Below are 27,160 nucleotides of genomic sequence, written 5' to 3'. Positions count from 1 at the left end.
CTGAGCCCCCGGAGCCGACGTGAATCAGAGATCCGGGCAGAGCCCTGGGCGGTTTTACCAGCGCCGGATGCAGCATTTTTCTCTTTCTCGTTTTTTTTGGTCTTTTTCTTTTTTTAGGAAAACCACGGACAGTCTGTTTGAGAATAAAAACCTCGTCGTCGACCGCTTTCATTTACTCGTTTTTTATTATTATCGATCGTCATTATTACTTTTTTGCTTAATGCGGATTCGCCTCGATCCGAAAAGGAATCCCGCTCGGGCCGTGACGGCGACACAGGCGGTATCCGTCGAGCGAGGCCCACCGCGCGGCCGGCCCCGTCCCAGGCGCCGGGGCGGGTCCGGGCTCATCGGGTCGGACGCCGTCCACGTCCCGCCCGGGGCCCCCCGGGCTCGATCCCCATTTTCCAGATGAGGTGACGGAGGCGCAGAGGCCCGAGGTCACCCAGCGGAGGAGAGAAGGAGCCGGGATGAGGGCCCGGGCCGTCCCTCCTGCCTCCCGGGCCCCGGCCCCGCTCGGCCGCGCCGCCCCCCCACCCCTCCTGCCCGGCCCAGAGCCGACGGGGCGCGGCGTCCGGGCCGTCCGGCGCGGCCTCCCCGGCCCTCCCCGGCCCCCGCCCGTCGGCCCCGGCGCGTGGGCCCGGCCGGGCGCGCGCGGGCGCCCGCGCGGGGCCTCCGCGCCCTCCCCGCCCGGGCGGCGGGTCCGGGGCTAGGCCACCGCCTGGCGGGTCACCCGTTTGTGGAACACGACGGCCGGCCGCTGCTGGTACTGCTGTCTCCGGCGCCGGTGTCGGTCGCAGCGGCAGAGCAGCAGCATCTTGAAGGTGGTCCGGAAGGTCTTGTTGCAGAGCGCGTAGCAGACGGGGTTGACGGTGCTGTTGATGTAGCAGAGCCAGTAGCCCAGGTTCCAGAAGGCCTGGGGGATGCAGCTGTCGCAGAAGGTGTTGACCAGCACCATGATGTTGTAGGGGGTCCAGGTGATGATGAAGGCCAGCAGGATGGCGCTGAGGGTCTGGGCCGCCTTCTTCTCCTTGATGAGGGACATCCGCTTGCGCTTGGTGATCTGGCTGCGGGTCTTGAGGGCGAACCGCTTAGCCAGGGTGGCCTCCTTGAAGGACAGGGGCAAGGCGGCGGCGGCGGAGGGCGGGGGGCCGCCCCCGCCGGGCCCGGGGGAGACGGCCCCCTGCCCCGGCCGGAGGGTCGGCCCGGAGAAGCCCCCGCCGTCGGCCGGCCCCGTCTGGGGCCGCGGCCTCTCCCCGGCCGGCCTCCCCCGCCCCCGGCCGGCCCCCCGGGACCCCCGGCCCGACGGCGGCTTGGCGGAGTTGAGGATGGCCCCGCCGCCGTGGCCCGGGAGCTTGAGCACGATGGAGTAGATGGCCCGGGTCTCGGAGCCGAGGTCCTCCTCGTCGTCCTCGTCGTCCTCGTCGTCCTCGTCCTCGTCGGAGGAGGCGGCCGAGTTGTCGGGGGAGCCGGCCGCGTCGCCGTTGTTGTTCCAGCTGTCGCTGCTGCTCCGGTCCTGGTCCGCGGGGTCGGCGCCGGGACTCCAGGTGGCGAACCAGAAGCGGCAGCGGCCCGCTTTGCGGCGGGGGGTCCGCGTCCGCCCCCACGGCGGGGCCGGCGGCTCGTAGCCGCCGCTGCAGCTGCGCGAGCCGCCCGCCGGCGGGACGAAGCGGGCCTCCTCGCCCTCGCCGGCCGAGGCCTGCAGGCCGGCCAGCTCCTGGGTGCGCTTCTCCGTCTCCTTGTAGATCCTCCAGTAGAGCGCGGTCATGATGGTGACCGGCAGGTAGAAGGCCGCGATGGCCGTGCCGAAGGTGATGACCGGCTCGCTGAGGAACTGGATGAAGCACTTGTCCGGGGGGACCGTCCGCTTCCCGACGAAGTACTGCCAGAACAAGATGGCGGGGGCCCAGAGCACGAACGACACCACCCAGGCCAGCCCGATCATCACGCCCGCCCTCTTGGTGGTCCGCTTGGCCCGGTAGGTCAGGGGCCGGGTGACGGAGAAGTAGCGGTCGAAGCTGATGACCAGCAGGTTCATGACCGAGGCGTTGCTGGCCACGTAGTCCACCGAGAGCCACAGGTCGCAGGCCAGGTCGCCCAGGGCCCAGCGGTCCATGATGATGTAGGTGGTGAAGAGGTTCATGGAGATGACCCCGATGATCAGGTCGGCGCAGGCCAGGCTGAGCAGGAAGTAGTTGTTCACCGTCTTCAGCTGCTTGTTCACCTTGAAGGCCACGATGACCAGGATGTTCCCCACGATGGTCACCAGGGCCAGGACGCCCGTCAGGAAGGCGATGAAGACCACCTGCCAGACCGCGTGGCCCCCCAGCGGGTCAGGGGGCCGGGAGGCGTTGGCGGCGCCCCCGAAGGGAGCCGGGACCCCCGGGGCCAGCCCCGAGGGGGGGACGTCCCGGGGCCAGGGGGCGCTGCCGTTGGAGAAGGACGAAGAGGTGGGGTCGTGCTGGCCCATCGCGGCGGCTCTCTGACATAGTCTGGGGACGAAACGGACAAGGACGGGTCAGGGCCCGCGGGGCCTTTCCGGACAAGATCCCGGCCCGCCCCGCCTCCCGCCGCCCCCGCCCGCCCCCGTGGTCCCGGGGCGCGGGGCGAGGGGGTCGCGCTCCGCGGGCCCCCCCCGCTCCCCGCCTCCCCTCCCGCTCTTTGGCCGGTCTTCCGGCAGCCTCCGCTCCGGTGACCTTCCCCTCCGGGGGGAAGGCTCCCCCGGGGAGGAAGGAGGGGCGAGCCGGACCCCCGCTGGGCTTCGGGGTCAGAGGTCATGGGTTCGACTCCCGGCTCCGCCGCTCGTCAGCTGTGTGACCGCGGGCGAGTCACTTCACTTCTCCGGGCCTCGGGGACCCCATCTGTAAAACGGGGATTAACGGCGAGCCTCAGGTGGGACGACCTGACTCCCCTGTATCTCCCCCAGCGCTCAGAACGGTGCCCTGCACAGAGTAAGCGCTTAACAAATGCCAACGTTCTCGTTATCATTATCATTATTACCCCCCCGTCCCGGGCCTGTGAATCCCCCACTCCTCGCTGAGGCCAGAATGCGGCGAGGGAGTAAAACAGCGGGACTCGTCCTCAGCGCAGGGCGAGGGCGGCCCGGGATCGGGGAGGACGTCACCCTTATCGATTACGGAGGCCCCGGTTGGGCGTCCACTCTGGGCCGGGCCCCCGGATACGCTGCCGTCGGGTCAGACGCAGTCCCGGTCCCCCACGGGGCCCTCGGCTTAAAGGGGGAGGGGGAGCGGGTAGTTCATCCCCATTCTCCAGAGGAGGAAACTGGGGCACAGAGGAGTTAAGTATTTCAGCCAACGTCCCGGCCCCGTCCTTTGTCCGCTAGGCCGGGCTTGTTTCTCAGCACAGGACTGCGAGGCCCCCCGTGGGGCACAGACCGGATCGAACTTGATGATCTCTATCCGTCGCCAAATCGTCCACTCCAAGCGCTCAGTACGGTGCTCTGCACACAGGAAGCGCTCAATGCACGCTGTTGAACGAACGAATGAATCTCGCCTCTGCCCGGTGCTTAGGACGGTGCTTGGTGAAAAATAACAATGATGATGATGATAACGATAACGGGTATCTGTTAAGCGCTCACCACGTGCCAGGCACCGTATTAAGCGCCGGGGTGGGTACGAGATAATCTGTCTGCGCACAAGCCGTCTGCCACAAAGGGCTCCCAGTTTTAATCCCTATTCGACGGTTGAGAAGAGCTTCTTGAGAAGCGGAATTCGAACCGGCGATGCCGAGGGAGAACGCGGCCTAAAGGCGGCGGCAGAGACCGCCCGACCGTCTTAAGCCACAGACTTACTCGGTCGGTCGATCGTATTTACCGAGCGCTGACTGTCCGCCAGCACCGTATTAAGCGCTCGGGCGAGTACGACGGAAGGGTAAGCGGACCCGTCCCCTGTCCGCGACGAGCCTAGCGCCCAACGAGCAATGCCGTTGCTAATGTTAGCGATGAACTTCTCTGCCCCTCGGTTCCCTCATCTGCAAAGAGGGGATTCGACCCACGTCCTCCCTTCTATTCCGACCGGGAGCCCCGTGAGGGACCAGGTCGTCTCGAATCGACCCCAGTGCTCGGCCCAGCGTCGGGTACGGCCCTTAACGGCCACCGCGGCAACTTTCAATAGTAATCATAATAATGACTACGGTATCCGTTGAGGGCTTACCGTGCAGCCTTGGTCTAAGCGCCGGGGTGGATACAATTAAATTGAGTTGGCACGGTCCCCTGGCCCAGGTGGGCCTTACGGTCTCAATCCCCATTTTGCAGATGAGGTAACTGAGGCAGAGAGAAGTGACGTGACTTGCCCAAGCTCACGCAGCAGACAATAATAACAGCGGTGGCGTCTGTTACGCGCTTACCGTGTGCCGAGCGCTGTTTCAAGCATTGGGGTAGATACAAGGCAATCAGGTTTTCCCAGTCTTAATCTCCGTTTTACAGATGAGGTAACTGAGGCCCAGAGAAGTGAAGTGACCTGCCCGAAGTCACACAGCTGACAAGTGGCAGAGCCGGGATAATAATGTTGGTATTCGTTAAGCGCTTACTCTGGGCCGAGCACCGTTCTCAGCGCCGGGGGAGATACAGGGTGATCAGATTGGCCCGCGTGGGGCTCACATTTTTTAATCCCCATTTTTACAGATGAGGTAACTGAGGCCCAGAGAAGTGAAGTGACTGGCCCAAGGTCACACAGCAGACGAGTGGCGGAGCCGGGATAAGAAGCCATGACCTTCTGACGCCCAGGCCCGGATCGCCACTTTGGGGATGCTCTTAAATTCAAGCCCGTCAAAAACCGGGGGCTGCATTCATTCATTCAATAGAATTCACCGCGGGCTTACTACGTGCGGAGCACTGTACTAAGCGCTTGGAATGGACAGTCCGGCAACAGGTAGAGACGATCCCTGCCCACCGATGGGCTCACGGTCTAATCGGGGGGGAGACGGACGGACAAAAACAAGGCAACATCATCACGATACAGGGAAGGAGCGTGGCTCGGTGGAAAGAGCCCGGGCTTCGGAGTCAGAGGTCATGGGTTCGACTCCCGGCTCTGCCACTCGGCAGCTGTGTGACCGCGGGCGAGTCGCTTCACTTCTCCGGGCCTCGGTTCCCTCATCTGTAAAATGGGGATTAACCGTGAGCCTCACGTGGGACCACCTGATCCCCCTGTATCGGCCCCAGCGCTTAGAACGGTGCTCTGCACATAGTAAGCGCTTAACAAATACCAACGTTATTATTAACGCGCTTGGCTGTGTATGCCTTAAGTCATTCAAACAATGGTATTTATTGAGTACTTACTATTTAGGGGAAGCAGCACGGCTCAGTGGAAAGAGCCTGGGCTTCGGAGTCAGAGGTCATGGGTTCGATTCCCGGCTCGGCCACTCGGCAGCTGTGTGACCGCGGGCGAGTCACTTAACTTCTCCGTGCCTCGGTTACCTCATCTGTAAAATGGGGATTAACCGTGAGCCTCACGTGGGACCACCTGATTACTATGTATTACCCCAGCGCTTAGAACAGCGCTCGGCACCTAGTGAGCGCTTAACAAGTACCAACATTATTACGATAAATAGAATCAAGGGGATGGACACCTCGTTAACAAAATAAATAGGGGAATAAAAATATATACAAATGAGCACAGTGCTGAGGGGAGGGGAAGGGAGAGGGGGAGGAGCAGAGGTACATCCTTGTTTACTAACGAGGACCCCTTTTCCCCCTTCCCAACTACACACGCCCAATAACCTAGTGGGAAGAGCCCGGTCCTGGGAGTCAGAAGGACCTGGTTTCTAATCCCAGCTCCGTCACCTGTCTGCTGTGTGACCTTGGGGAAGTTACTTCGCTTCTCTGGACCTCAATTCCCTCATCTGCACAACGGGGATGAAGACTGTGAGCTCCACGTGGGACACGGACAGAGCCCGACCCGATTAGCTTGTATCTACCCCAGTGCTTAGAACAGCGCCTGGCACACGGTAAGTTCTTAGCAGACAACATTTCAAAAAATGAAAAGAACTAGGTCCTCTAGCACCGCGTCGCGCCGTGACCCGCGTAGGAAAAATCCAACCTAATTCTGCTGCTCATCAATGTGGGCAGCTTTCTGTTAATTGTTCTAGCGTCCTCGCTCGAGCGCTTAATACGGCGCTTTGTACACAGTAAGCGCTCAGTAAATACGCTTGAATGACCGAGACGCGTAGCGGAAGGACTCCCTCGGCATCTCTCCTCCGTCCTGCCGTTTGATTTTTTTCCTTTCTCGCTCGACAGTGAGCATCAGAATTCATTATCCTCTCTGTCCACCCGGCTCAGAGAGTCTCCGGTTCCTCCCCCAGATTAATCCCGCCGGGGAAAAAGATGAAAATGACCTTCACGAGAGGGGCCGGGCACCGGGAGGAAGGACGTGCCCGGCAGCGGACACAAGAGGGCCCAGTCGGCCCAGTCGACACTGTGTGTGTGTGTGTGTGTGTGTGTGTGTTTGTGTTGTTTTTTCCCCCTCCCAATCCCAGGAATTTTCACTTCGTTTCCATCGTCACTCCTAGGGAAGAGTCCTCAGACAGGATCCGCGCTAAAAGATGAGGTTGAAAAGCCACAGAAACCCGCTCTCTCGTTCATTCCTTCGATCCTATTTAATCGGCCGCTTACTGTGTGCAGGGCGCCGGACTCAGCGCTTGTCAGCTGTGTGACTGTGGGCGAGTCACTCAACTTCTCTGGGCCTCAGTGACCTCATCTGTAAAATGGGGATTAACTGTGAGCCTCACGCGGGACAACCTGATTACCCTGTTTCTACCCCAGCGCTTAGAACGGTGCTCGGCACATAGTAAGCGCTTAACAAATAGCAACATCATTACTGCAACACAACAATAAGTAGTGACGTCCCCTGCCCGCAGTGAGCTTACAGCCTAGAGGGACCCCCGGCTCAGCTCCGCCACTCGTCCGCTTCAATGTTGGTATTTGTTAAGCGCTTACTATGTGCCGAGCACCGTTCTAAGCGCTGGGGTAGACACAGGGGGAATCAGGCTGGCCCACGTGGGGCTCACAGCCTTAATCCCCATTTTACAGGTGAGGGAACTGAGGCCCAGAGAAGTGAAGTGACTCGCCCACAGTCACACAGCTGACAAGTGGCAGAGCCGGGATTCGAACCCATGACCTCTGACTCCAAAGCCCGTCCTCTTTCCACTGAGCCACGCTGCTTCTCGTCTTTGTCCGCTTTGTGGCTGTGGGCAAGTCACTTGCCTTTTTTGTGCCTCAGTTACCTCATCTGTAAAATGGAGATTAAGACTGTGAGCCCCTGGGACTGGGCGCAACCTGATTATCTTGTATCTACCTCAGGACTTAGAACAGTGCGTGACACATGGTAAGCGCTTAATAAATAGCATCATCGTCATTACTTGGGGAAAGGGGGGAGACAGAGACAAGAATCGATCAAGGGTATTTATTGCGCATTTACTAGGTGCGGAGCACTGTACTAAGCGCTTTGGAGAGTATAAGACGACAGAATTCCCTACAGTCTGGAGGGAACAGGGAAAAGGAGGTGGAGAGGGAGGGAGGGGAGCGTGTACTGACACGCCGCCATCTTTGACGCCCTCCCGAATCCACGCTTTCTCTCAGAACGTGCCGCTGTGAGGAAAATCCTCCTTCATAAAGAGGATGCCTGTTCCTCTGATTCGCCTCTCCGTCCTTCTGGTCTGATTCTACAGGACTCCCTAAATGTCGGAGGCCGAGGGTGATTTCTCCGAGCGTGGAGGCCACGCCAAAAAAATGGCTTCATCCCTCTGACAAGAAGCTAAGTCGCGCTTCTGCTTACCTGCCTTCGCGGGCCTGCAAAACTCTGCTTGGTGCTTTGGGAGGTGTCTTCAAACGAGGGGATCATCTTGTCTCTACCCCAGCACTCAGTACAGTGCCTGGCACGTAGCAAACGCTCAGTAGATTCCATAATTATGATTAGGGGAGAGAGGCGGACATGTAGTATAATTACAGTGGGAGCAGGAAGAAAAATAGACGTGATTGGAGAGAGTTCAGAAAAATGAAAAGAGCGGTGATGATAATGTCTATCTCCCCTTCTAGACTATAAACTCACTGAGGGCAGGGGAAGTGTTTACTGTTATAATGTATTCCCCCAAGTGCTCAGTACATTAATTCAATCGTATTTATTGAGGGCTTACTGTGTGCAGAGCACTGTACTAAGCGCCTGGAAAGTACAATTCGGCAACAGAGACAATCCCTACCCAACAATTGTGCCCTGCACACAGTGAGAGCTTAATAAATAAAACACTTACTTTGTGCCAAGCAGTGTATTAAACGCTGGGGCAGATACTAGATCGTAAGCAAGTGGCAGGTCGGTAACATTTCTACCAACTCTGTCGTCCTGTACTCTCCCAAGCGCTCGGTACAGTGCTCTGCACACAGTGAGGGCTCAACGAATACCACTGATGGAGGTGATGATGCAAGATAATGAAATAAGAGACAGTCCATGTCCCACGTGGGCCATAGGAGGGAGAATCAGTACCGAATCTCCACTTTATAGGGGAGGAAACTGAGGTCCGGAGAGGTTAAGTGACTTGTCCAAGGTCACACAGCAGGCAGTGGCAGAGCCCTCTGACACCCAGGCCCGTATTCCCCTCCACTAGGTCATGTTTCTCCTCCCAAGTGATGTTTTCTTATATATATATATATATATATGTGCTTAACCAATCAATCAATCATATTTATTGAGCCATTACTGTGTGCAGAGCACTACGCTCAGTGTTTGGGAGAGTACAAGGCAACAGAATTAACAGAAACGTTCCCTGTCCTTAACGAGCTTACAGTGTAGAGGGGGAAACAGACATTAATATGAATGATAATAATTTTGCACGTATATAAATATATGTGACAGCTAGGGGAGCAATGATCAGATCGCTTGAGAAATGTCTCCTGGAAAGGGAGAAATTCAGGAGGGAGGAAGCCCTAGCCAAGTGATGAATTTGAAAAATGTGAAATGAAGCCTTCAATGTTTGGGCATAAACAGGAGTTGTATTCATTAGAGCACTGCAAACAAACACCATCCTACTACGAAAAACAAAGCTATAATGCAGCGGAAAGTGGTAGAAAACAAAATCAGGCCATAATGATCATGTTTCCGTGTTCCTTGTCCAGTTAAGGCCTAGAATATGATCATTTTTTGTTTTTCTTTTCACATAGGATAAAGGAAGACAAAATATGTCTCCCTATCTGCTTAGATTCTATGGGAACTTGGAGAAAAAGGCTTAAACGCTAGAGCAGGAACGTGGGAGACAGTCTAAGGGAAGCAGTGCAACCTGGTGGAAAGAGCCCGGGCCTGGGAGTCCGAGGACCTGGGTTCTAATCCTGGCTCTGCTCCTTGTCTTCTTTGTGACCTTGGGTAAGTCGTTTAGCCCCTCTGTGGCTCAGTTACCTCATCCGTAAAATGGGGGATGAAGACCGTGAGCCCTAAGTGGGGAAGGGACTGTTCAATCTGATTGATTTGTATCGCCCCCGCAGGAACAGTGCCTAGCACATAGTGAGCGCTTAACCAGTAAAGGAAAAAAGTGGTGGATTCCGAATCGCCAAAGTCGACACAGACAAGCCAGGTCCTTCTGACTCCCAGGCCTTCTGACTCCACCGCCTTCTCCCCACACCCCCCAGCCGTGCCAAGTCCCCCAAAAGCGTCGTCCGATGACCTCTCCTAACTCCCCCTACCCCGTGGACGGCAGGGGCTCACTGCCAGCGGAGAGCCAGGGAGCCAGGACGCTTCAGAAACCCGGATCAATAAAACGCGCTGCAGCGTTCGAAGTCACTAGGCAGAGTCAGTATCAGGAAATCCTGAACAGGAAAAGATCTTAAATCAACTTTATGAATCAAGTGACATTTGGGAGTCAGAGGGAAGATGAAGCAGAACCTGGCAAGGTTTCGTTGGGTTTTTTTTAATCTATGAGCAATACAATTTGGAAAATGCACTAATTAATTACGGAAATGACTTCCATTTGTCTGTGTGGTGGTTTTTTTTTCTTCTTCCAGCCATGTGGCACTGAGTTTAGAAAGCATGAAGAAAGCATCTGCTGGATCTCAGAGGGTGACCCTCACTGCATTTCATAGGGAAAAACGCACGGTTTCTGGTTTACTTCAATCCACCCAAGGCAATGGTGTCTCACAGACTGGCACGAGCTTTGGCAAATGCAGTTTTCCCTAAAAGGACTTCCAGTGCATCACGTTTTCTGCTCATCGACAAAAGCCCGGCAATAAAAATAATAACCATAGTAATATGTATAATAATGACACTGGTCTCTGCTAAGGTTTTACCGTATACCCCTTTTCATTCAGTCGTATTAATTGAGCACTTATTAGGTGCACAGCGCTACTAAGCACTTGGGAGAGTACAATACAACGAGAAACAGACACATTCCCTGCCCACAATGAGACTGTAAGCCCGTCAATGGGCAGGGATCGTCTCTATCTGTTGCCCAATTGTCCATTCCAAGCGCTTAGTACAGTGCTCCGCACATAGTAAGCGCTCAATAAACACTACTGAACAATGAGCTCAATGTCTCCCTCAGCCCCACAGCTGCTTCTTCAAATGGCAGCGAGTCGTTTCCGACTCATAGCGACTCCACGGACGCACCCTCTCGAGAACATCCCATCTTCTGTCATAAAGTGGTTCTGGTATTTGTATCTTATGTCCACTTATGTCCATAGCCATAATTTATTTAATCACATCGCTGTCTCCCTCACCCTTCATAACTGACAGATCATCACTCTTCTTAACTTCAAAGGCTTATGGCAATCACATCTCCTCCAAGAGGCCTTCCTGGATTAAGCTCCCTTCTCCCATATGCCCTCTCCCTTCCGCGTTGCCCAAGCATTTGATATTCGCCCTTTGTTCAGCCCCTCATCACTTCGCGCGTATCGGGATTTTATTTATTTATATTAACATCTTTCTCCCCTTCAAAGCCCCTTGTGGGCAGGGGAAGCATCAGTGCGTTAAAGAAGCAGCGTGGCCTAGTGGCTAGAACGGTGGCCTGGGAGTCAGAAGGACCTGGGTTCTAATCCCGGCTTCGCCACCTGGCTGCTGTGTGATCTTGGGTTGGTCACTTCACTTCCCTGTGCCTCAGTTACCTCATCTACAAAATAGGAGGGATAAGAGTGTGAGCCCCATGTGGGTCCGTGTCCAACCTGATGAACTTGTATCTACCCCTGCGCTTAGAACAGTGCTTGGCACATAGTAAGGGCTTAACAAGTACCGTGATTATTAAATGAACTTGGAGACCCACTCTCCCACGTGCTGAGTGCAGTGCCTTTCACACAGTATGCGTTCAATAAATAGGACCGAATGAATGAATCCCCAAAGTTGGCACAGACGAGCCTGTGGGTTTGTATAGCTGTTTTCGGGAAAATCCAGATGAAGTCTAGTCAACGTCTTCTTTGATCCCCTGGCCCCTCTCTTTCATCGAAGAGGTAAGTTCCCGGCGTCAGTGACGCGTGCAAAATCACCGCGGGCTACCTGCCATCTCTGACAACGAGCCCTCCCATCTGGAGAGGCCCATATCGACAAAGGTCCCGGAAAGGGGTTCTCTATACTTACCTTGCCGCTCTAATGCCAACCTCCTCACTGTACCACCATCTCATCTATCGCGCCGCCGACCCCTCGCCCATGTCCCGCCTCTGGCCTGGAACGCCCTCCCCCCCGCAGAACCCACAGACAGTGACTCTCCCCCGCTTTAAAGCCTTATTCCCTGACTAAGCCCTGCTTCCCCCTTCTCCCACTCCCTTCCGCATCGCTCTGGCTTTATTCATTCCCCCCTCCCGGACCCACAGCACTTCCGTCCTCGTCTGTCATATTACTTATTTATATTAATGTGCGTCTCCCCCTCTAGACCGTAAGCTCATCTGGGGCAAGGAATGTGTCTGTTGTCGGGTGGTACTCTCCCAAGTGCTTAGTACAGTGCTCTGCACACAGTAAGCCCTCGATAAATGATGGACTGATCTATTTCTCGCTCTGAACAGGAAGACTCAGATCAAAGGAATCCCCACTGTTAATCCCGGGCACAAAGCTCGGCAGCATCATTTTTTAGTCCGCATAACCCGCTCCTAATGCCAGATTATCGTAGTTTCGGGAAACTGCGGTAATCTTTCCAAGAATCCCCGAGTCCGTCTTTCTGGGGAAAATAAAAAAAAGTCAGCTCTGCTCCTCTCTTCCTACCGTCTTACTTTCCCCTTAATATCATTTATTGAGCACTTAATATGTTTAGGGCATTGTATGAAGCACTAGGGAGAATACAGTACAGTTGAGCTCCCCTCTAGGCTATAACCTCATAAGCGCTTAGCATTTATTCACTCATTCATTCAATTGTATTTACTCAGCACTTACTGTGTGCAGAACACTGCACTAAGTGCATGGGAGAGTACAATAGAACAATAAATAGATACACTCCCTGCCCACGACAAGTTTGAAGTCTAGTAATGATAATGATAACAATGATGATGGTATTTGTTAAGTGCTTATCATGTGCTAAGCACTGTACTAAGTGCTGGGATAGATACGGGGTTATCAGGTCGCCCAGCGTGTTGCTCAGAGTCTTAATCCCCCTTTTAAAGATGAGGTAACGGAGGCACAGAGAAGTTGAGTGATTTGCCCCAAGTCAAACAGCTGACAAGTGGAGGAGCTGGGATTAGGACCCACGACCTCTGACTCCCGAGCCCGTTTTCTTGCCACCAAGCCACGCTGTTTCCCCACACGGTAAATGTTCAATAAATACGAACGACCGATTGACAAACAAAAACAGCAACCACAATGAAACAATGAAAATATTATGCATGTCTCTGGCGTGACAAGACAGATCCAAGATGGAACTTGGCAGAGAGATGTCAAAACTAGGCTTATCCACGCCAGGGGGCTTTATTTCGGGGGAGACAGACCCAGGATAATCCATGGCAGATCGTTCCTCTAAGCTGTAAAACACAGACACATCTATTCCTGAATCCCCAGTGGGAAACCTCTGATTCTAGACTTCAGGCCGGCAAATTTATAATCCGTCAGTTAGGCAGTGGTATCTATCGACCGCTCACCGTGCGCAGAGCACCGTACCGAGCGCTTGGGAGAGTGCACTATAACGACGTAACAGACACATCCCCTGCCCGTGGCAGCGAGCCCTTGAGCGCTGCAGACCGCTGTAGTAGACGCTTGGGAGCGTACGTTCCAACAGAGTCAGTAGATACGTTCCCCGCCCACAACGAGCTTACGGTCTAGAGGGGGAGACAGAAATGAACAGAAATAAATGACAGCTATGAACCTAAGTGCTGAGGGGCCGGGAGTGGGGGGATGAATAAAGGGAGCAGATCAGGGTGACGCAGATGAGAGTTGAAGAGAAGGAAAAGAGGGCTTAGTCAGGAAGGCCTCTTGGAGGAGACGGGCCTTCAGAAAGGCTTTGAATAAGAGACGAGTCTGTTGAATATGAGGAGGGAGGGTGTTCCGGGCCAGAGGCAGGATGTGGGTGAGCGGTTGGCGGCGAGATAGATGAGGAGGAGGCACAGAGAGGAGGCTGGCATCAGAGGAGCAAGGTGTGTGGGTTGGGCTCTAGTAGGAGAGTAGCAAGGTGAGGTAGGTGGGGGTAAGGTGGCTGAGGGCTTCGAAGCCGAAGGTGAGGAGAGTCTGTTCGATGAAGAGGTGGATGGGCAAACACTGGATTGTTCTTGAGGAGTGGGGAAACACGGCCTGGATTTTCCTGTAGAAAAATGATCCAGGCAGCAGAGTGAAGTAAGGCCTGGAGTAGGGGGAGACAGGAGGCTGGGAGGTCGGCCAGGAGGCTGATATAGGCCCAAAAGGACGAGTGATTGGAACTTAGTGGTGGTAACTCAATTTCCATTCAAACTGCCGAATTCCATCCCTCTATTCGGGCTTAAAACTTGGGCATTGAGTTTCAAATCCTCTTTATCTCTTTTTCCTTCGCACCCCCCCGACGGGAACGGGGAAAAAGGTGGAAAAGAGGCCATTAGACCCTCTTAAGTTCCCCGAACTCATTGCTATTCTGCTGGAGGGTTTCCATCGATTTTTAAGGTCAGAGTTGATGGGGTTTTTTGTTTTCCACGGAAAAGCGTTACTCATTCCTTTAATAACGAGGAACGAACAAACCCTCAGAAACCTGTCACCGACACTGGGTCCGCAATTCGGATTTCACACACCACCGCCGGCTCCTTGCGAAGAAAATTGATCCGCGGCTCCCACAGTGGCAGAGTTCCTTTCTTCCTTTTTAGTAGGGTACCAAATTGAAAACCTCTTTTTAACTAAATTAATCTGAAAAATCTAGCAAGACATGCCTGCCACCACAAAGCGAGGAGCAAAATATTACCGAGGAAGTTTTTCTCACGCTACAAAAAAACGAACAGAGTATAGGCTTATGCTTGCCGGGAGTCATGAAGGCAGAAGGTTTCTTTAAATGGAACTTACAAAAAAAAAGTGTGCCTTGGCGTCAAACTATGAAAAACGCTACATTTTATGAACTCCGAAGTAGAAATTTCATGTTTAATGACAGTGGGAAAATGGTAACCTCCACAGGGTTGATCTCGTGCCCGCGCTCGGCTTGGTCTGATTACTTTTGAAAGCGATCTCTGGATTGTAAACTCACTGTGGATGGAGAACATGACTGCCAACTCGGCTATATTGTAAAAATAATGTATTTGTTAAGCGCTGACTATGTGCAGAGCACCGTTCTAAGCGCCGGGGTAGATACAGGGTCATCAGGTCGTCCCACGTGAGGCTCAGAGTTAATCCCCATTTTACGGATGAGGTAACTGAGGCCCAGAGAAGCGAAGTGACTCGCCCACAGTCACACAGCTGACGAGTGGCAGAGCCGGGAGACCTCTGACTCCGAAGCCCAGGCTCTTTCCACTGAGCCACGCTGCTTCCCCAAATGCTCAGTACAGTGCTCTGCAAACATAAGCGCTCAATAAATATTTTTGATGATGAACATCTTTTTTACCGTACTCTGCTTAGTATGCATCAAGTGCTTAATAAATGCCACCGATGATTTATTGATTATAACTGAAATTGTCATTTTGGTATTTGTATTTGGTATTTGAGAAGCAGCGTGGCTCAGTGGAAAGAGCACGGGCTTGGGAGTCAGAGGTCATGAGTTCGAATCCCGGCTCTGCCACTTGTCAGCTGTGTGACCGTGGGCGAGTCACTTCACTTCTCTGGGCCTCAGTGACCTCATCTGTAAAATGGGGACGAAGACTGTGAGCCCCACGTGGGACGACCCGATTACCCTGTATCTACCCCAGAGCTCAGAACAATGCTGGGCACATAGTAAGCGCTTAACAAATACCAACATCATCACTTACTACGTGTCAAGTAACTGAACTAAGCACTAGGGGTAGACACATGGGGCTTGCGGGTTAAAGCGGGAGGGAGAACAGTCAGTCTGTCGATTGTACTTATTGAGCGCTCACTGTGTGCAGAACAGTAAGCTTGGGAGAGTACAATATAGCAGACACATTCCCTGCCCCCAACGGGCTTACGGTCTAGAGCAGACACTGGATCCCCATTTTGCCGATGAGGGAACTGAGGCACAGAAAAGTGACGTGACTTGCCCAAGGTCACCCAACGGATCTGCGGTCACGCTGGGATTAACGCCTGGAAAATTCTGGCCAATGCCACCTTTGCCTCACAGCCACCGACCTTTCCCATCCATTCTCCTACCGGGTTGTCAGGAAAATTATCCTTTTCGAAAGGACTGTCTTCTTCCCCTGTCCCGAACTCAACACAACAGAGGTGAGATCTGCCAGCCCCAGAGGACGGGGAATGAACCTTTTTGGGAAAGAAGTATCCCGGGAACCGCCGGGAGTGACATATGGAGCCATTCGACAGTGAACGGACTCCAACTGTTATCTGGACGTCGGCCACGGTGGCCACGGTGGGGGAGAAGAGGTGCATTCCGAGCGACGGCCGTGGAAGGAGAGGCACTTGGCCCAGTCTCAGATGCCGTCCCCCGAAAAATGAAGCAGGTTTGAAAGTCAATATAGCTTCCGGCAGTTCCACGACGGGGTTTTGGCTCCTCTCCCCCCAAAAATGAATCGGGAAGGAGTCAGTCGATCAGTCGATTGTATTTATTGAGCGCATACTGTGTGTAGAGCACTGTACTAAGCACTGGGGAGGGTACAGCGTAACGAGAAACGGACACGTTCCCTGCCCTCAACGAGCTTACCGTGCTCCAGTGGAGAGAGCACAAGTCTGGGAGCCAGAGGACCTGGGTCCCAATCCTGGCTCTGCCCCTTGTCTTCTGCGTGACCTTGGGCGAGGCGTTCACCTACGAGGGGGTCAGGAAAATAATCCTTTTAAGTTCTATGGACCTCAGTCTCCTCATCTGCAAAACGGGCATCCGATAGCCGTTCTCCCTCCGATTTGGACTGCGAGACCCATGTGGGGCAGGGACCGTGTCCGACCCGATTATCTGAGATCTACCCAGGGCTCAATACGGTGCTAGGCACCAAGTAAACGCTTAACAAATAGCACAGTTACTAACAGAAGCCGGCTTGGCACTGGCTCATCTCCCCAGGCGAAGGGGGTCTGTATCTTAGAAGATCTGTCTCCCCAGCTGGAGTTCCCACTTAACGTGCACGATTTTAAATTGTACATTACAGATTACTAACTTAACCCTATACATGATAAATTCCTTATTTATTCATTCGAATGCCCGCCTCTCCCTCTAGCTTGTAAGCTCATTACGGGCAGGGAACGTGAGAGGCAGCGTGGCTCAGTGGAAAGCGCCTGGGCTTCGGAGTCAGAGGTCATGGGTTCGACTCCCGGCTCTGCCACTCGTCAGCTGTGGGACCGTGGGCGAGTCACTTCGCTTCTCTGGGCCTCAGTTCCCTCATCTGTAAAATGGGGATTAAAAGTGTGTGAGCCCCACGTGGGACAACCTGAGGACCCCGTATCTCCCCCAGCGCTTAGAACGGTGCTCGGCACCTAGTAAGCGCTTAACAAATACCTACGTTATTATTATTATTATTATTAATTCTACTGCATTTGAAGACTAGGAATATGACCAGGAACTGGTTTCCCACTTCCATTTTAGATGCCAAAGGTAGGCAATTAAAGGGACCTCTGTTGGGGGAATTGTTTCTTCTCTTTTTCCCCAAACCATTTCAGGCTCCACTTGGAGAACAAATATCGGCCCTTGGGCTTTCTGCAGCCCTGCCATTTTAAAATTACAGTCTCAAACTGGCAATGAGTCCATAATGATCTCATTACACGAGGCGAAACAACTAGCGTGTTTCATTCGGGAAAGCATTTTCTAAGGGTGTGTTGTACCTATTGTTAATCAAATATTTCATACATATGTTTCTAGCCTGTGGGCGATGATTACTTGGCTTGAAGGCAGGGCAACAGCAGAAATTCTGGAGCCATTACAATTAATAATCTGCCATTGAGCACCTCTAACGAGATTTTTGCACAGCACCGAGGACCTTACCCAGCTTGGGAAGGAGGGCGAGACGGAGCGGATGAGGAAGGAGGGAGGGAAGGAGAAAGCGGTGTGGCCTAGTGAAAAGAGCAGGGGCCGGGAGTCAGAGGACCTGGATTCAAATCCCGGATCTGCCCTTTGGCTGCTGTGTGACCTCGGGCAAGCTGCTTAACCTCTCTGTGCCTCAGTTTCCTCCCCTGTATAATGGGGATTCAATACCTGTTCTCCTTCCTCTTTACATCCTCGTCCCTCCTAGCTAGATCGTAATCCCCAAGTGGGACAGGGATTGGGTCTGCCTTGAATATCTTCCATCTATCCCAGCGTTAAGTACGGCGCTCGGCACAAAGTAAGCAGCTAACGAATACTGCGATTGTTATTACTGAAGTCTGGGAGCCCCATGCGTGTGCCTGGATGACCGTCTTAACCACCCCATCGTTGAGCATAGAGCTTGCCACATAGAGAGGCCTGAATAAATATCACAATTATCATTATTACTATTATTAGTAATGATGGGGGACAGGATGTAAGGAATTCCAGGGACCAGAAGGGCTCGGAGAGGATCAGCTTCCCCACGGCAGCTGCTAAAGGCGCCTCCTTCCCAAATCCAGGCCGAATTCCCAGCTGCCGGCTGTCCTGGCCGGATGGAAGGTGGCACGTTCCCGGGAGAAGCAGCCCTGGCCTGGGAGCCAGAAGGACCTGGGTTCTAATTCCAGCTCTGCCACCTGTCTGCTGTGGAACCTTGGGCAAGTCACTTAACTTCTCAGCACCGCGGCTACCTCATCTGTTCAGTGGGGATCGAGACTGGGAGCCCCCCGCGGGACGGGGACCGCGTCCAACCCGATTTACTTGTAGCTATCCCAGTGCTCAGTACAGCACCCGGCACATGGCAAGCGCTTAAACAAATACCACAGTTGTTATTTTTATGAGCTTACGGTCTAGCTACGGGGAGGCTTTTGGGATATCAAGGTCACAGGGGTCCCCGTATTTTCCAAGATTATCTCGAACGGGAAAGGCGGGTCAGTAAAGCAGGTGGGAAGTAAGCAAAGGAAGTCAGAAGTTGGAAGCAATTCCAGCCAAGTCTAAATCCAGGCTCGAGTCCAGCCAGGCCTGGGAACACAGCCACGGAAAAGGACAAGCCAGATAAGAGTGGAGGGGCCGGTGGGTGTTTCGAGTGAAGCGGCGTGGCCTAGTGGATAGAGCACGGCCCTGGGAGTCAGAGGACATAATAATAATAATAATAATGTTGGTATTTGTTAAGCGCTTACTATGTGCAGAGCACTGTTCTAAGCGCCGGGGTAGACACGGGGGAATCGGGTCGTCCCACGTGGGGCTCACAGTCTTCATCCCCATTTCACAGATGAGGGAACTGAGGCCCAGAGAAGTTAAGTGACTTGCCCACAGTCACCCAGCTGACAAGGGGCAGAGCTGGGATTCGAACTCATGACCTCTGACTCCAAAGCCCGTGCTCTTTTCACTGAGCCACGCTGCTCCCCTATTACACTGAAATACCAAACAGGCAGTCGGGGAATGTAAACGGGGTGGCGGGGAGAAAGGGGTGTTAAGAAGTAATTAAGGAAAGCCTCCTGAGGAGATGGGAGAGCCGTGAAAAGGGGGAGAGCTGTGAACGTTACTGCTTCAGGAAAATTAATGTAAAATAGTGCTGGGGTTCTCATTCACGTGGCAGTTTAACATGTCAATAGTACAGGCCACCTGGCTGTCCTTATTTCTTACTTCACACAGAAGCCTCCCAATCAATCTATGGATAGGAATTGTTCTGAGGTAATAATAATTATGGTATTTGTTAAGCGCTTACTATGTGCCAGATATTGTTCTAAGGGCTGGGATAGATACAAGGGCATCAGGTGGTCCCACGTGGGGCTCACAGTCTTCATCCCCGTTTTATAGAAGAGGAAACTGAGGGCACAGAGAAGGCAAGTGACTTGCCCGAAGTCACACAGCAGACAAGCGGGGGAGCCGGGGTTAGAATCCACGTCCTCTCACTCCCAAGTCCGTGCTCTTTCCACTAAGCCACGCTGGAATCAGAGATCCTGGGTTGTAAACCCGGCTCCTCCACGGACTTGCTGTGTGACGCCGGGCAAGTCACTTCACTTCCCTGCGCCTCCGTCCTCTCATCCGCAAAATGGGGATTCGACACCTGTTCTCCTTCCTACTTAGAATCTAAGCCCCACGTTGGACCCGACTGACTTGTATCTACCCCAGGGCTTAGAACGGTTCCTGACACAGAAGAAGCACTTAAACACCTCGGTTCATAATAACGTTCACGGAAATCCTTCGGAAGTCAAACAAATTTTGGAGCTGTGGAGGAGAGCGTGTTTTGAGGCCAAGAAACAGAATTTCTCTCCAAGAAAAGGGGGTTTTCGCCGGAATGGAGTTGCTCATCAAATAGCCAGTGGCGAAAGCATCCCTTGTGTACCCCCCTTCTCTACCGCTGCAAAAGTCTTGGCTTTAGCAGAACACACTGCCCAAGAGCGCACCTCAGCTTCTCGGTGGGGGATCTAAACCGCTGCTCGATAGTTTTTACCCGTTCTCACATTCTCCAGCCGGTCAGCGGCCTCTGTGTTTACAGAAGCGGCCGAGACGATAATTTGGTGTGTTAACATTCCCCTCTCTCTCTCTGCCCTTCCCTCTGCCGTTTAGCATCCCGCTATCTCTCCGGAGTGATGGCTGAAAGAATACAGAGCCGCCCGGCTCTCTCGCTCTCCCCGGGAGACGCCATCTTCGGCCCTGTCCCCGGGAGAAATTCCTCCGCTCCAACTTGCCTCGGGTTTACCGCTCGTCTCCGCGGGTGGTCGGCTGTTCCGGACTTCCTTCCCGGCCCGCCATCCCTAAGGCGCTTCCTCCGGGCCTTTCCTGACATTTGGAGTGGCAGCGTCCCCAAGGGTACGGCTGTTTTGAGGCCCGGGCTTTTCCTCGTCTGGCTCGCTCAGTCAACCCTTCAGCGGGAGCTCGGAGACTTAACGTGTCGAAAACGGAACTCCCTATCTTCCCACCCAAACCCCATCTTTCCCGACTTTCCCATCACCGTGGACGGCGCCACCATCCTTCCCGTCTCACAAGCCTGTAACTTCGGCGTCATCCGTGACTCCTCTCTCTCATTCAAGCCGCACATTCGGTCCGTCACTAAATCCTGTCAGTTTGATCCCTCCCCCACATCTCTAAAACCCACCCTTTGCTCCCCATCCGAAGCGCTAGCACGTTAATCCAAGCATTTATCTATCCCGCCTTAATTACTGTATCAGCCTCCTTGCTGACCTCCTTGCCTCCTGTCTCTCCCAACTCCGGTCCATATTTCACTCTGCTATCCGGATCATTCTGCTAAATGGTCAGGCCACGTTTCCCCACTCTTCAAAAGCCTCCAGAGGTTGTCCATCAAACAGAAACCGCTTACTTTAAAAGCATCAGCTTTAAAAGCACTCAGTCGCCCTCCGCCTCCTACCTCACCTCGCTCCTTTCCTACTCCGACCCGGCCCGCACGCTTCACTCCTCTAATGGCGACCTTCCTTTTATTCCTCAATCTCGTCTATCTCGCCGCTGACCTCTCGCCCCTTCCTGGCTCTGGCCTGGAACACCCTCCCTCCTCAAATCCGACAGACCGTTACTCTCCCCCCCTTCGAAGCCTTATTGAAGGGACGTCTCCTCCGAGAGGCCTTCCGTGACTAAGGCTTCCTTTCCTCTTCTCCGACCCCCTTCCGCATCGCCTTGACTTGCTCCCTTTATTCACCCCCCGCTCCCAGCCCTATAGTACTTATGTACTTATCTCTAATTTCTTTTATTTGTATTAACGTCCGTCTCCCCGTCTAGGCCGTAAGCTCCTTTTGGGCAGGGAATGCGTCTGTCATATTGTTGTACTGTACTCTCCCAAGCACTCAGCACAGTGCTCTGCCCACGGAAAGCGCTCAATAAATACGATCGACTGACTGACTGATTGGAACGCAGGGAGACGGACCCAACCTGCGGCTTACGTTTGCCCGGGGCCCCGAAGGAAGGACCATTTGTCGGGTGCTCGCCACAGGCTGGCGACGTGTCCTTTCCCTGTTGGGAATTTCCCGAGCGTACTGAACCCCGCGACCGCCCTGACACTCCATCATTTCATCACTCAATCGTTCTCCGGCAACTCTTTCCTTTTCACCAAAATGGCCATCCTCCTCCTCCTCTCCCGATCAGTCCCCTCAGTAGCCTCCCTGCCTCTGGCCTCTCAGTCGATGAACGATCAACCGACGGTATTTACCGAGCCCTTACTGCGCGCAGGGCACCGTACTAAGCACCGGGGCGCGTTCGACAGAGTCGGCAGACACGTTCCCCGTCCACAACAAGCTTCCAGTCTCCAAGTAGGCATTTTTCTAAAATGGGCGCGCTCCTCCTCTATCCGCCGCAGCCATCTTAACATTCGGCAACGGAATCCAGCAGTAACCCTGAAAGGAGAGCAGTTTAAAAAGAGCAGAGCGGTGGAAGAGAGAATCCACTGAGAATGTTTAGTCTGAAGGAAGGAAAGCTTAAAGCGGGGGGGGCTTAATGGCAGTTAATAAGTGTTGTGATGTGGAAAAGACTCCTTGCTCTCCATCCAGGCCCAAATAAGGGGAAAATGTGCTTAAATTACAGAGAAGGGAATTAGATTAGAACCAAAGGAGTGATGGGGTGGTGAAGGAGATGGAGGGATTTTACAGTCTAAGAGTTATTTATCGAGAGCCTACTGTTTCCCAGCTCTGCCTTAAGCACCTCTGGGAGAATACGACGGTTAGTGGGGTGATCTCGGCTCTCAGAGAGAGTTTACGATCTCTCCTCCCCATCTGCTTCTCTCCACCCCTCTGCCTCCCTTTTTTCTATGGTATTTGTTGAGGGTTTACTACGTGCCGGGCACTGTTCTAAGCGCTGGGGTAGATACGGGCTAATCAGGTCTTGTGTCCCACAAGGGGCCTCGCAGGCTCAATCCCCATTTTGCAGATGAGGAAACCGAAGCCCAGATTAGTAAAGTGACTTGCCCCGGGTGATGGAGCTGGGATTAGAACCCAGGTCCTTCCGACTCCCAAACAAGTATTCTATCCACTAGGCCATGCTGCTTCTCAAGGGGAGGGGAGGGGGGGGGGGATAAAGCCGGATTGGGGGACCTGGGGAGCCCGACAAGACCCTCAGGAAGCTTAAACATCAGCCTCACTTACGAGCCACTGAGAAATAGTACGGTGTAGCGGATAGAGCCCGGGCCTGGGAGTCGGAAGGACCCGGGTTCTAATCCCGGCCCCGTCCTTGTCTGCCGTGTGTGACCTCCACTTCTCTGTACCTCAGTTCCCTCATCTGCAAACTGGGGATTAAGACCGTCAGCCCCATGTGGAACAGAGACTGTGTCCAACCCGATTATCTTGTTTCTACTCCAGTGCTGAGAACAGTGTGTGGCACAGAGGAAGCACCTAATAAATGTCATTATTACTATCATTATTGTTACTTCTATTGTTATTATTATTATTACTATCATTATTATTATTTCCTGCCAGGGGATGACCAGGAGCCAAAGCTGCAGCTTTAGCCAACTGGAAGAAAAAAAAAAATGCATAATCGCAGAGATAAGTCATGATTCTTCTGAAGGGTATCTCTTCATCGTGATGTCTGGGTCCTGAATGACAGATATCTACGGGCTTCAGAGGGCTGTCGAGTTAAATAAGATCGCCGGCCTTGATTTCGGTTCAGGATAAAGAAGTCATGCGGAGAAAACCCCTTTACTCTTATCTTGGGTGAACAAAAACTGACCGTGAAGAGAGTGATGACCGAAGTGGGGAACGGATTTTCATAATACTCAACGCACGGCTGACGGGCAGGAGAAGACGACGTTATATGACGTTACGCTCTATTCTCCCAAGCGCTCAGTACGGTGCTCTGCGCCCAGTAAGCGCTCAAGAAAGACGACTGAATGATTGATACGATTTAATTCAACGGAGTCATCACTGGGCCGCCTAAAGGGGAAATGTTCTGGGCTTCCAGAATATTTTTAATCCACCCCTCGAGAAGATCCCCGTGGCTCCTGGATTTCCACGGGATGGCTAAGGAATCTTCCTTCGCTCCTTAGGAACCCCGAGTGGAAGTGAGCTGCCTTGAGGATTTCACCGGGGGTGGGGAATATTTGAAATCCCCTCATTTGGTGGGCCATAAAAAAGGTGTTCTTCAAGGAAGGTGAACACCCTAAGCTTCCTGAGGGCACAGACCCTGTCTACATCTTCTACCCAGCCACTTGATGTTGATTCATCAATCAGTCGATGCTATTTACTGAGCGCTTACTGTGTGCAGAGCACTGTATTAAGCACTTGAGAGAGTATCACGTCACAGAGTTGGTAGACACGTTCCCTGCCCACAGCAAGCTTACGGTCTGGAGAGGGAGACAGACGTTAAATGAGGGAACTATGGATTTGTAACCTAAATGCAGTAGGGCTGAGGGAGGGGGTGAAAAAAGGGTGCGAATCCAAGGGCAGGGCACTGTACTAAGCACTTGGGATGGCTGGAGTCGGATGGCTTGGGGAAGAAGCTGGTGAAACTACTTAGGAAACACCTCTGGCGGAAGCTGTAGCCACTAGGAAAACTAAGCCTGTGAAGGGAGCAGTGTGGCCTATTGGAAAGAGCACAGACCTGGGAGTCACAGGACCTGGGTTCTAATCCCGACTCTGCCACTTACCTGCTGTGTGACCTTGGGCCAGTCACTTCACTTCTCCCTGCCTCTGTTCCCCCATCCGTTAAATGGGGATTCAATACTCGCTCTCTCTCTCTCTCCTACTTACACTGGGAGCCCCAAGTGGGACCTGATTATTTGATATCTACCCCCGGCACGCAGTACAGTGCTTGGCCTAAAATAAGCGCTTAACAAATAGCACAACTGCCGTCGATATTATCACTGACCGTCGCCTCAGCATTGCAGGAGTGGTGGTGATAGTATTTACTGACCCCCCGGCTGGTGCTGGGAAACACCTGAATAGATCACTGGAGATACATCAGATATATAACACACAAAAGCACTGACTTTCTCAATAAATAATAAGAACTATGGCATTTATCAGGCTGCACTGCCCTTCTAGACTCACTGGCAAGGGATGTGTCTACCAAATCTGTTATATCGTACTCCCCCAAGCCCTGATTTCATTACGTACGTGCTTGAGTGCCAAGCAATGTGATAAGCCCTGGGGCAGACACAAAACAATCAGGTCCGACCCAGGGATAAAGCACTATGGGTGCTAGGATTGGTTGTAGGTTCAGTTACCTCGTTTGTAAAATGGGGATGAAGAGTCCCACGAGGGACAACCTGATTATCTCGTGTCTACCCCAGCACTCGGAAGAGCGCCTGGCACATCGTATGTGCTTAACAAACGCCATCATTATCATTATTATTATTATTATTATTCACGCCTCTGCGATGAACTGATCGGGGAAGGTTTCCTGGAGGAGGCGGGAATCAGAAATAGGAGGATTAACGAGGGTACAAAAGCTTTAGAGCTCGAAACCAACTTGATGCCCACAAAAGTACATTTTTTCAGGAAAAGACGGGAAAATAGACAAAGAACCCTCTGCAGAGGTACAGTGACGGACTTCACGGCTTTTCAATTTTCCCAAAGAGCTTCTTCGCCCCCGCCGGCTACCCCGGGTCACTGTGTTCCGGTGTCACGGCCGACTGTGCGCCGTAAGATGAAGCAAGCTGGGAAAATGGGAGTCGGAGGAGGAGGAGAGAAACGGAAACCTTTTGATGACAAGGGAGATCACACAAAGAAAGACGTCTGGATGTTTGAGGAAACCAAAATGCCATCGAGATATCGTCAAGTTGATCATCGAGAGGAAACAGCCGTAATCATTTTGCTGAAGTGGGATCTCTGCCATCCGTTGAGAGGGGGAGACACCGTTGAAGCCCTTGAACAAAGCTTCGGACGCAATGCAATCGGAAGCGGCGTTTCCTAGAGGATAGGGCACGGACGTGAAGGACCGGGGTTCCAATCCCGGCCCCGCCACTTGTCTGCTGGGTGACCTTGGGCAGGTAACTTCACTTCTCTTGGGTCTCAGTTCCCTCATCTGGAAAATGGGGATTTAGATTGTGAACCCCATATGGGACAGGGACTGTGTTCTAAACAATTTGCTTCTACCCACCCCGGTGCTTAGTACAGTGCCTGGTGCATAGTAAGCTCTTAACAAGTACCACAATTATTATAATTAGTTATGATTATTACAACGTTCCTCGCCCCCCCCCCCCCAATAACAATACCCAAATGGAACAAACAGTCCCCAAATCCACAACGATGTTGAGGTCATGACACAAGTTGGAAGGCGAGGCAGTGAATCAATTGACGCTACATATTAAGCACCTATTCTGTGCAGAGCACTAAACTGAACGGTTCGAGGGAGTAAACACCATCCCTACCCTCTGGCAGCTTACAATCTCACCGTCTTTCAGCGGCCCTTCCGGTCAATCGATCCTTACAATCGATCGGCCTCCGCGTTCTCAGATCGGTTCCCCATGTCGATAGAAACGCGGGCTCGAGGATGCGGTGACTGATTTCCCAGAGGGCTGCCTCGGTTTACCGGCACCGCCCGCGGCACGTGAACACCCAGCCTCCGGATTTAACTGGGGACGACGCCAGGGGAGCTGAAAAATGACAAAGATGAATGCTGGGAGGAGGAAGGGAGCATTACACTAAAGACTACGATGGCAACGCGTAAGCCTCCGGGCGGGGAAAACTGATTTATGGCTACCTCGACCAAAGGCATTTAAATCCCCGCTCTCATTCACGCTGAGCAGTGTCCACATTTTCCATTCAGTTTTCCAAGAGTCCTCTCCTGTCGGAGGGAAAACCCTCTTGGGTCCCTCCCACCCCCAACCCGGGCCTCTGATTTTCCGGATCTCCGACTCCGGGGGCTAGAAAGCACCTCGGAGACCCGCTGCCCTGTCCAAACGGCGAACGCCATCCCAGTGGCCCAGACCGGCTGTTTTAGGACAGTGTCCGGCGTATAAACGTGAGAAGCTGCTCTATGTCCGAGTTGTCAGCCAGTTGGTCGTATTTATCGAGCGCTTACTGTGTGCAGAGCACTGTACTAAGTGTTTGGGAGAGGAGAATATAACAGTAAACAGACCCATTCCCTCATTTATTGATTTACATTAATGTCTGTCTCCCCGTCAAGCCTGGAAGTTCCTCATAATCAGGGAGCGTTGTCTACCAGCTCTGTTCTACTGGAATCTCCCACGTACTTGGTCACAGTGTTGCGCACATAGTAAGCGCTCAATAGACACGACTGATGGACTGACTGATTGATTGAAGAGCTGTTCTCTCCTTGTTTTCTCATTCTGTCTGGCCTCTCCACGGCCTTTGCCTGAAGCTGGTCCACTAAATCACACATCGCCGATGTCACTCTCCCGACCGTAAGCTTGCTGTGGGCCGTGCCTGGTTTATCGTTCTACTGAACCCTCCCGGGTGCTCAGTACAGTGTTCCGCACACGGTAAGCACTCAGTAAGTACTACTGAATGAATCAAATGAACTCCACTTGCATGCAAAGATGGAGACCGCCAGAGGAAAGTCCAGGCAGGGGAAGTGTTAGCGCCCTCGGGCCCGTGAACCATTTCCTATTGGAAACCGAATGGATTGGAAAAAAATTTCTTTTATAATAATGTTGGTGTTTGTTAGGCGCTTACTATGTGCCGAGCACTGTTCTAAGCGCTGGGGTGGATACAGGGTAATCACGTTGCCCCAT

General features: G+C 53.1%; 1 protein-coding gene across 2 annotated transcripts in view; it reads right to left on the bottom strand.

Moving 5' to 3' along the window:
* Positions 1-697: 697 nt before the first annotated feature.
* Positions 698-27,160, bottom strand: part of CHRM3 (cholinergic receptor muscarinic 3) — a 105,938-nt gene continuing 79,475 nt past the window's right edge. The window contains exons 1-2 of one of the 2 annotated variants that reach the window (XM_001514503.3): positions 5,294-5,326; positions 698-2,489 (exon numbers count right to left, since the gene is read on the bottom strand). In XM_001514503.3, the coding sequence (XP_001514553.2) occupies positions 707-2,467 (1,761 nt within the window). In that variant the 5' untranslated portion in view covers positions 2,468-2,489; positions 5,294-5,326 and the 3' untranslated portion in view covers positions 698-706. Of the gene's footprint in view, positions 2,490-5,293; positions 5,327-27,160 lie in introns of those variants that run through there. The other variant, XM_007672446.2, reaches the window with a different exon arrangement.

This window comes from Ornithorhynchus anatinus, chromosome 19 (assembly GCF_004115215.2).
Source record: "Ornithorhynchus anatinus isolate Pmale09 chromosome 19, mOrnAna1.pri.v4, whole genome shotgun sequence".
In the NCBI taxonomy this organism is placed as follows: Eukaryota; Metazoa; Chordata; class Mammalia; order Monotremata; family Ornithorhynchidae; genus Ornithorhynchus; species Ornithorhynchus anatinus.
The sequence above is the reverse complement of the archived record's forward strand: the minus strand, read 5'-3'. Positions and strand labels throughout refer to the sequence as shown.